We start from the raw sequence: 10,858 nt of genomic DNA on the forward strand, positions 1-10,858 counted from the left end.
ACACAAGGTGGTCAGGACAAGCAGAGTCCTTCCTGTGCTATCATGGAAGAATGTGCTCCTCATGGAGCAGGGTGGGAGTGGCAGGGGAGCACCCCCAAGTGTATGAAGTGCCTGGGTCCAAAGGGTAGTTCTTCCTCCTCTTCCTGTGAGCTGACCTATGGCCTGTTCAGAAAGCCCCTCCTCGGGGTCTCAGAAAGCCTGGTATGTGCAAAGCACGGCGCTGGTTCCAGCACCGGCACCCAGTGCTGAGGAGGCCTTTCTCCTCCTCTTCCCTGTACTCAGCTGTCACTGTCCTTACTCTCAGTGGAATTAAAATCACAAGTTCCAGCTCTTGATGGATCTTTCTAAAGGAAAAGTGTAGTTACTTCAGTGTTCTCGGGGGTGTGATCGATCCCCTGGGAAACAGATGTCTTCCAGTGGGAACAGTGGCCAGAGCAGAACGCTATCCCTGTGAGTGGGAGTCTATCACTGAACCTAGAGTGAAGCTGCTAGTCAGCCTAGTCCTTCCTCCATCCCAACACACATACACAGTCACACCCTGCTCTTAACGTGGATGCTGAGGATCTGCACTAGGGTCCCCTGGCTTGTGCTTTATCCACGGAATGTGGATGCTGAGGATCTGCACCAGGGTCCCCTGGCTTGTGCTTTATCCACGGAACCATCATCCCAGTCTTCAGTAGTATAGAGCTTCAACAATTGGCTTTGTTCCATTTGTGTCCTGGTTAACTGTTTTAATCACACACACACACACACACACACACACACACACACACACACACACCGTGTACCAGCCCTCATTATGCACCCTGGTTAATTGTTTTAATCACACACACACACACACACACACACACACACACCGTGTACCAGCCCTCATTATGCACCCTGGTTAACTGTTTTAATCACACACACACACACACACACACACACACACACACACACACACACACCGTGTACCAGCCCTCATTATGCACCCGTAATTAACCTTCCCCCATAGCCAGTGGCTGAGGCAGTTAGCAAGGACTCTCGAGTGTACTCTCTTCCTCCATAGAGCAGGCGGAGTTGTGTTTTGAGCCAAGTGGCATCACACAAAACCAGGGAGAGAGGATCAGAAAGCAGAGGCTTCTTTCCACGTCAGGGGCTTGGAGTCTAAGCACATTCAGCACAGAGAAGGGACCCAAGATGCAGTCACTGCTGGTTTCCAGGTTGCAGGTGCCCTAGGAGGCCAGGGGCTCTCGACAGCCAGACTTGAGATCATCTACCTACAGGGCAGAGGCTTCCCCCACTGCATGCTGAATGGCTCCTCATCATACGGAGCAAGTCACACCCTCTTCCTCTAATTCTCACTTTGCCTTGAAAGAAGACAGCAGAAGCCATTTTAATAACTGCTTGTAGTGTGCACACTTAAATCTGTTCACACAAATTTCCTTCACCCAAAAGAGCTGAGGCAGAGATGGAGGCCAGGGAGATAACTTGGAGGCTGGTCACTGGCGTCACGTGAGAACATTGCTGCAGACAGTTTTTGTGGTGTTCTCTTTCCTCTTGCCTCATTTGGACACTGTCACAGCTGACAGAGTAGTGAACTTAGGCATTTTTACTCTGCCTGCAGTAAAAATAAGGTCCTTATGACATGGGTAAGTCCTGACTGTGGACCAAGTAACCCCGAAGATAAACAAAGCCAGACCTTTGTTGCTCCTCTGATAACTGGGGGCGCTATAGTGAGCACTCCAAAGACCACAGCCAAGAGCACTTGACTCCTGCTCGGCAGCCCACGCAAGGAGTGGAGGGGAGAACGCCTGCTTGCACAGCTGTGTGTTTCTGCTGCAGGGGAGAGGCGGCGGCAGCCGGCCTGATCTGGGACCAAGACAGCCTAGCACGTCAGCACGGTCCAGGAGGCCACTGACGTCAGCTGCGAAGGCTAATTGCTTTCTCCTGGCTGACTAACACAAGGAAAGTTACCGTGACTGGGGCGTAGAGGAGGCCGGAGCTAGGGAGGGCCTTCAGGCAGCCAGGTGATGGCACACTCTCTTTCCAGCTGGCCAGTTTGGAGAATCTGGCAGATTGGAGAAATAGGCAATTCTTAACTTCAGGAAAGAAGATGCAGGGGGAAGAGGTTGGAGTTTGGACCAGCCAGAGGCCAGGCTCTCCACAGCACTTGAAGCCTCTCAGAATCCCAGGAACTGTCTGGGGCTGTTGTATGTTCCTGAAAACAAAGCTAAGCTGGCCAGAGAGGATCCCAATGCCTTTGCCAACCTAGTCTCAAGGACCCAGTTCTATGTGAAGGAGGAGCAGGAGGCTCACTTGGGGTCATTGCTGAGAAATGCTCCCATGAGTTCCAGGAAATCCCATGTCATAATCCCCCACCTGTGAACTCGGGGCTCTCTCCATCACTCAACCTGGTTAGTCCAGGCTTATCTAGGCCTGTGATATATAAAAACACTTCTCTCAGCTGTAGATCTTCAAATGAGGCCATTGACAGGGAGCAGACAAATGAGCAGAATTATATATGTCCAGGGCTTGACCTAAGTAGATCTGGGGATCATTTGGGACACCCCCAAGTAGAAGGTAAGGAGCCAAGCCTCAGGGGTGACTCACCCACTGTGGGAGCTGCATGGTGGCTTACAGGTTCAGTAGACCAGTGTCTCCATTTCCAGATGCTTGAGACCCTTACAGCATAAATAAGTCCATGGGAAATGGTGCCTCTCAGCCAGCAAGGTGGGGATCTAGAAGGTTCCAAAGGGCCGCCCCTCCCACCTTCCGTGTGTAGTCCTCCCACCTTCCGTGTGTAGTCCTCCCACCGCCTGGCTCACAGTGCCGAGTCAGCTCTCATTTTGTACAGTGCGTCCTGCAGGAGCGCATTTCTCTGTGTGTACACGACATGAAAATAACGAGCGTGTAATGGGTCCCCAGACGTTGACTACATCCTGATTATGTGCTGGTCACTGTAATAACCCCAGTGACAAAAGCTGTCGGCCTAAAGAGCTGACACTCCAGGAGGGAGGCAGGGACACAGTGGAATAGAGCATGCAACACTGAAACAATGTCTCTGGTTAAAGTGTCCTGCTGGCCAGGAGGGAGAGGTGTGACCTGTAACTGGGGCTAGCCTCTGGCTAGAGGAGCGAAACCCAGGTCTCCAGTGCCTGAGCTGGGACCGGAGGGCGAGTGGGCAAGGGCTGCTTAGGGATGAGCATGGCAGATCAGTGGGGTCAGCCTGGTCAGCCAGTTCTGCCCTTTACTGACTATCACAGGGTCCTTTTAGGCAGGAACCAAAGCCAAGGGGTTGGAGTGTGAAAGAATTTGTATTCTATTTCAGACGGGAGCTCAAGCTTTAGGACCTGCCCTTAGTGAGCCTAGGCTCTGAATCCAGATTTTTTATGGTTGCCAGTGGGATTATCTTCCTGTCCTCACACACTCGTGTGGGTCACAAGGAAGAACGCTGCACTGTGACTTCCTGTGGAGGTCGTGCCTGCTCTGGCTTTCACCGAGTCACTGCCACCTACAGACAGGCCTTTTGTCTCATGAGAGTGAGTCAGGCATAGAATCTGCTGGTCATTGCTGGGGAACGGGGTTCTAGAAGGAGCTGGACACAGGTGACTGTCTGTACCTGGAACACATTGGGTTGTCCTGGTCCTGGTTTCTCAGCTGTCTCCTCTCCAGCCCTACTCTGCCTTATTTTGCTGAATCCTTCAGACGAGTTTGAACTCCGAAACTGTTTAAAATGTGTATTAAGTGGCTGTACCCCTTGCGGTTCTGTAATGAGGTGTGATATACTGCAGTAAAGAGAAGTGTGGAGCGGGCAGCTGTGGTAGCAAGTGTGTATCCCCATATAACAACTGCTGGGATGAGTAACATTCTCCACCATCAGGGCCCGAACCCTTGTCATCTTTCACATGTAACCATTATCTCACTAAATTTTGGAGTCTTTCCCATGTCTGAATTTTGTGTAAATGGAATGTTTCATTATCTGGTTCCATCCACACGGTTCTGGGAAATTTCTCCATACAGATAACATAGTTGCTTTTTTCACCTCTGTGTTATATATATATATATCCCTTTGTGAGTATACTCACCTACTGCCGATAGATATTTGGGTTCTCTCTTAGGGTGTTAAAATGTTATGTCACTTGCTGGGCATAGCATATCTATTCACTGAGGTCATGGAGTATGACCTGCTGGGTCATGGAGTGTGCCTACAGATCTAGAACTTGGGGAAGGGTAGCCCTTTGGGCTTTGAGCCTTCCTGTTCTCAGAGTCTGAGATGCTGCCCGTGCCTATCATTCATATGTCCACCATTCCTTTGCTCTGCACCAAGCCTGTGTTGGACAGAAGTTGTAATAACAAGACAAGCAGAAGTGTGCAGACAGAGTGTGGTCCCCTGGTTAGAGTTAGTCCTAGTGAACTGCCGTCCATCCGTGCAGTTCTGTATCCCATCATACAGGCCTCCAGCTGTTTCTAACACTTAAACATTCTGAAGTGGGTAGAAACATGATGTGGGAGCTCTGTTCCTTGTTGATTTAAGATTGGAGTATGGGGCTGGAGAGATGGCTCAGTGGTTAAGAGCACTTGCTGCTCTTCCAGAGGACCGGGGTTCAATTCCCAGCACCCACATGAAAGATTGGAGTATTTACAACTGATGTCTGTCTGAGGCGTTCTGGGGCTGAGCCCTCACCCCGAACCATCTACTGTAACTCTCGGTAGCTGTCAGAACTGAGTTAAGTTGGGCATACAAGATGACATCCACAGAGAACTGGAGAGTTGTTTGGTGAGGAAAACCCTTCTTTCTCTTCAGAAACATGTGTCCCTGTGGGCCAGGGCCAGTCCATCAAACCCACGTCTCTGGCGACAGCTTTTTCCTGTGACCTTTGTGTGCTCCAGCACCTCGGACAGGGGCCATGTTTAGCTGTGCATGCTTTTGCTTACCAAGTTGTGTGGAGATCCCATTTTTCCATCTGCCTTCTCGTTCACCTCCAGGAAACCATTTGGAATAGAGGCCTCCCATATGTGAACTCTCCTCCTGCATGCCCTCCTGCGGTGCTAAACAACATTGGTACACAGAGACCCTGAAACATGCTTTAGGCACATCTCTTGTGGCCGACATAACTGTACGTGCCATATACCCTGGTCCTGTGTTAGCAGTTGGGAAGGGACATTTGTCCCACACAGCAGAGTCTGTGTGTCCTAGAGCTAGACGCCAGCAGAATAGAAATGGGACAGTTTGGACAGCAGAGCAGTCTGCATGAGAGACAAGGCGTGAGGCGGAGGGCCCATGCTGCCTCCTGAGGGCTACAAAACTTAGGCTGACTAGAGCTCTGTTGACTTTCTCTCTCTTGCAGGGGTCGGCACCAGGAATTACTACCGAAAGATTGGCTACAGATTACAAGGCCCCTACATGGTCAAGATGCTAAAGTAATGACCCCACCAGTCTACCTTTGTGCAGCATCCTCCCTGGCAGAAGACCAGAAGTAGGGTCTCTTGAGTCCCCAGTAGAGGCCACGCAAGTAGACGACCTGCATGTCCCTTCTCCCCACCCCTCCACCCCCGTGAAGTACTGTACCCTCCCCCCATGGCTGCTAGCTCCCCGCTCCAGCCTCCGCCGCCGACAGGCCGGAGCCACCCTCTTTGTGTTCCCCCAGAGTCACTTGTGGTTTGGAGGCTTACGTGATTTTCTCAGTTTCTAAATTATGCATGACGGCTGCAGGTGACCCATTCGGGCTCAGCACTGTGACAAAATCAACTCCTTTAGCCATCCTCACTTGTCATTGTCATCTGAGGGGCGGCCTTGGGAGAAGGTTACTTATGTACTCCAAAGAGGAAAGCCGGACTGCGGCACAGCAAAGCTGTCGACGTGACTCTGAACTCCATGCACGTCCGCCCTGGCATTGAGAAAAGGAGATTTGTACCGGAAGTCTTTTGGTGGCTGTGCCCATGTCTTGAAATGTGCTGTGTTGGGGGAAGAAGAGCTGAGGTTTCGGGGTGTATTGATAAGCTTGGTGCCGGCCATTGCCAGCCGTCATGTCGGGCCTGCCCACCCAGGCTATCCCAGAAGCCTTGGTCTCCATCCATACCCCTGACACCTGCAGGGCGGTGTGAGCAGCTTCCTCCAGTGTGCTGGGCTCGCTCTGCACCAGCCAGTTCTTCTGTCCTGAGCAGACAGGGTCCAGTGTGCACAGACAGAGCCCATGGCCCTGGTCAAGACTAGTCTGTCCTCAGAAGTATCTCTGCATGCTAGTTCTGTAAGGTGGATGTTGACGGTGCTGCATGGAGACCGTGGAGTTTGGCTAGTGTGTAGAAGCAGGCCTGACTGACCTGCATAGAGCAAGTAGGCTTCCCAAGGCTCCTTCGTCCAGCTAGGCCACTGAGGAGACCAGGCTCTGAGAGCCTGCCTCACCTGGGCTTCTGCCATTTCCAGCAGTGTGTAGTCAAAGTTGTTCTCTAAAAGGTCTGAAAAATAAAGTCTTTAGCATAAAAGAGGAGTCGTGTGGAGCTTTTTCCCCTCACCCTGTAAATGTGATGACATTTGTCAGAAATTTACAGGTTTCACTCCCCGGCCTGTGACACCATGTGTGTCCCCCGGGTGCCGTTCGCCATTTCATTACGCCGCTGAAAGCAAGTGGCACGGGCTTTCTCAGGGGCGTACTGTGGCGCTCCAGCCACTTTCTGAGATTGTAGTTTGGGGAATTTAGCTATTTCTTAGTTATACATTTCCCCCATAAAATATAAAAGTATTAAACTAATAAAGCACACACCCCAGCTTTCACACTCGCGTTATGGAGATGGTGCGTGCTGAGCTATGGCCCCCTACCCGTGGAGTGCCGAGGCCGTGTGTGCCTGTCATGCCTGTCTCCACTTGTTCACCTCTCTCATTCACCCCGATGAATCAGAACACACAGGGAAGCCACCAGAAGACAAGCATATACAGTGTTGGCTTTTAAAGGTGGCCACTTAGAGCAAGAATTTATAACAAGTCTGCCGAGGGTCCTCCAGCACCCTCCGCTTCCCTTGTGAACCTCAGTGCTCGGCCCAGACCCTCAGCCCCACAGTCCAAGGTGCCCTTCCCAGCTCACCCTCAGCCCACTTTGGCATGAGTCCCCGGAGCTGCACAAGCCCACAGAAGGTGTAAAGCTTCACCAGGTGTCACAGCTCCTGGCCTGGCGTCTCGTGACCACCAAAGTGCCTGGCCTTGGTGTTGCACTTGGTGTAGCTGACACCTTGACTGGTCCAGCCTTTCTGAGACCTCTGTTGTTCAAGCGAGGCCACCTTGTGAGGACGATGAGCTGCCATACTCCTGCCACCATGGCTCAGAGACCTGCCAAGTCTGTGACTTGTTTCTGAGCTGCACTGAACACGTTGGCCATGGCCTCGGTGTACTCAGATGGCTCTGCTGGGTTCAGCTTTGGGCTAGGGAGATGGCTCAGGGGGTATCTTAGGGTTTCTGTTGCTGTGAAGAGACACCACGACCAAGGCAACTCTTGAAAGGGAAACATTTCCATTGTGAGGGTGGCTCCCTTAGTTTCAGAGGTTCAATCCATTATCATCATGGTGGGGAGCAGGGCAGCATGCAGGCAGACATGGTGCTGGAGAAGGAGCTGAGAGTCCTGCATCTTGCAGGCTACAGGAAGTTGACTGACTCTCGGGGTGGTATCCTGAGCATAGAAAACTTCAAAGCCCACCCCCACAGGGACACACTTCCTCCAACAAAGCCATACTGACTCCAAAAAAAACCAGAATGCCTAATAGTGCCACTCCCTGTGAGATTATGGGGGCCAATTACGTTCAAACGGTCCCAGAGGGACACTTGTGCAAATCTGACATCTGAGCTGGTTAAAAATCTCATGCGGCAGCCTGCGTCTGTAATCCCAGCACTCCCACTGTGTAGGTTAGCTCAGGTTAGCCACTCTGGCGTACACACAACAGCCAAAACAACCAAGGAGACCCTACCTCACCAAGCCAGAAGATGAGAAACAACTCCAAATTGTCCTCTGACCTCCACACATGCATGCACGCACTGTGCACACATGCATACTTTTTTTTAAAAGTCAGGCTGTGTCAAAAACATACTGAAATTTATCTGAAGAGAAATACATTGTCACAGAGCCTAGTGCAGCCCAATGTTTTTAAATTTGGGAAAAAGTCCCCTTTCTGTTTTCCACCCCGACAGAACAAAGTGTACTAAAAAGACATCTTCATCAGAGGTGTTCAGGGTGTTTAAGGTTATCACCCAATTAGAAACACAAACAGTTGTGTGACTCCCAGAGATAGCCTGAGTTGATTGATGGGAGGAGCTGGACAGGTCTAGAAATGGCTGAGAGCTGAGAAACTCAGGCGGGGCCTCTACTTTGTGAGCTTCGGTTATGTGTGTAACGTGAACTAAGCGGCCATTGCTGCAGGACGGCCATAAGAGTCAGATGAGGTCCTGTCTGTCACAGAAGCCAGACATCAGGAGGACAGTCACTGTGCCGATGAAGTGCCTTCCCCACCCTAACCCTAACCCTAACCCTAACCCTAACCCTAACCCCTAACCACCATGGGAATAACTTGCCTCCCTCAAGTGGTGTTTATGAGGTCCAGATGAGCCCGTGTTGGCCAGCCTCTCAGAACCACACCTGTTTGACAAGGCACCAGGAGCACCAGCTGGCATTCCTGATGTCTAGGAAGGCACACTATCAGACCCGTGTGTCCAGCAAGAGAATTTCTCCTCTGACACTGGGTTCCGACGTTTTGCTGGAAGGTCTCTAAAATTCTCCAAGTGTCACAAAGATAATATCTACATGTGCATCCAGCATCCAGGCCACCACCTCTGTCATCCAGAAGCACCCTCTCTTTCATTTGTATGATGCCATGGAGGCCAAGATTCTAGAGGAGCAGCAGAAGCATTTGAAAATGCCGCTGTCGTTCTGAGGACTGCCTAGGAAGTTGCCGGGTGTCTGCTGTGGGGTTGATAGAGGTGTCACACTGAGGAGTCCCTTAGGAGTTTGACAGCCTTTTGTGGTTGGAGCATACATATGTCTATGTAGTAGATAGATGTGGACTGGCCACCTTGGTTGTGGAGAAAAGATTGGTGGTTGTGCATGAATTACCTTGTAAGCCAAAATAGAAAGAAAAGCGACTTTTACTGAGTATACTGCATGGAACGGAGGGCTGGGTAATAACAAGGGTGCTGTGTGCAGTGTGAGGTACTGGGTCTCCATTTTGAAGAAGTGTTAGGCTTGTTCAGTTGTAGGGAGTTCCTTTCTGGCATGCAATCCCCACCATGTGAATGAGGGCAGTCCACTGTGCATGTAATTTCCCATTCGGCAATCTCCACCATACCGAGGTCCTGGTTGTCCCCTGGTTCCAGCATTCCCAGTCAGCAGTTCAGTTGGAGTTTGGTTGTCTGTCTGGAAAATCTGAACTAAGCTTGTGAAAATTCCCTGCCGGGACCCATCCCACTCTCCTGCATGTTTTATAACGGCCTTGCGCCACAGTAGAGTTCTGCACACCACCAGTGTGCATGTGTGCCCTTCCACAGAGACACTGGTTGGAAACAGGGTCCCCAGTACAGCAGTGTTGAGAGATGGAGCCTGTGAGCAGTGACTCGCTCGTGCGGGCTGTCTTTCTGACGGATCAATGTTCTGTCACGGAAGTGGGTTACTTACCACACAAAAGGTTCCTGGTAAAACAGGTTAGCTGGATCTCTCACACAGGTACTTCCTGCAAGAAGACCCCTCAGGCCTTGGACATACCAGCCAACAGAACCATAAGAAATCTCTAGGCATGGACGTTTGACTCACCATAAGAAATCTCTAGGCATGGACGTTTGACTCAGTGCTAGAGCACATATGTGATGCCCTGGGTTTGATCCCCAACACCACCAAAAAGAAACAAACACACAGATCTGTGCTTCTCAACCTTCCTAATGCTGCAACCATTTAATACAGTTCCTCATGTGGTGGTGACCCCCCCCAACCATAAAAGTATTTCCTTTGCTACTTCATAACTCTAATTTTGCTACTGTTCTGAATCATAATGTAAATATGCTTTCCGATGGTCTTGGGTGACCCCTGTAGAAAGGTCATTTGACCACTGCCCCCCGACAGGGTTGTCCCCACAGATTGAAAACCACTGACATAGATCTTTGCTGCTCATAAATTGCCCAGCCTCGGGTCTTCTGTTACAGAAAATAGAACCATCTGGGACAGGGTGCCGCGATCTACTTAAGCCGGGCTTGTGCATCTGAAATCCTTTGAATTTTCATTAATGCCTAGATTTGGACATTAAACATGAGGCTGTATGGTTCCCCCCAGTGGCTCCACCACCACGCTTTCCCACCCATGAGCCACCCCTCTGAATGCTATGGGGGAGACCTGTCTAGAGTTTGGCCTTTTTCGTTCCGAGGTAGCGGCACATTCGGTTGTGAACAATCTCATCATACAAAATGTCAAGCCGCATGTTCGCTGGAGGCGCTGGAGCGTGAAGATCCGTTATTGAGGTTGGAGGTGACTGTACCTTGTCTCTCCTACCCTGATGTAAGGTGCCACGTGGAAGCATAGTCCACACCAGCTGAGGCCCTGCAGAGAAGTTCATCCTCCTGTCTCAAGGCCCCTCCCTTGTCTGCATGATTGGAAACAGAGCTCAGGAGGGACTTGACAGTGCCAGCAGCCACCACCAGGGCAAGCAGGACACAGGCTCTCATCACCTGGGCCCCCACCCACACTCCGGGAAGAGCAACCTGGTGTGCAAACTGCTGGCCCACCCATGTCTACCTGAAAAAAGAAAATTAGGGGAGGGGAGGGGAGGGGGAGGGAGTTGGGGGTGCTGAAGGAAGTGTATTGGGCAGCTGAGTCTGCTTTATAGGAATTGTCTCCCTTACACATGAGAACCT

General features: G+C 51.0%; 1 protein-coding gene across 3 annotated transcripts in view; it reads left to right on the plus strand.

The window, feature by feature from the left end:
- Window positions 1-6,465, plus strand: part of Elp3 (elongator acetyltransferase complex subunit 3) — a 68,780-nt gene extending 62,315 nt beyond the window's left edge. For all 3 annotated transcript variants that reach the window (XM_059273453.1, XM_059273455.1, XM_059273454.1), the window contains exon 15: window positions 5,331-6,465. In XM_059273453.1, the coding sequence (XP_059129436.1) occupies window positions 5,331-5,407 (77 nt within the window). In that variant the 3' untranslated portion in view covers window positions 5,408-6,465. The remainder of the gene's footprint in view (window positions 1-5,330) is intronic.
- The last annotated feature ends 4,393 nt before the right edge of the window (window positions 6,466-10,858 follow it).

The sequence above is a fragment of the Peromyscus eremicus genome, chromosome 9 (assembly GCF_949786415.1).
Source record: "Peromyscus eremicus chromosome 9, PerEre_H2_v1, whole genome shotgun sequence".
Lineage (NCBI taxonomy): Eukaryota > Metazoa > Chordata > Mammalia > Rodentia > Cricetidae > Peromyscus > Peromyscus eremicus.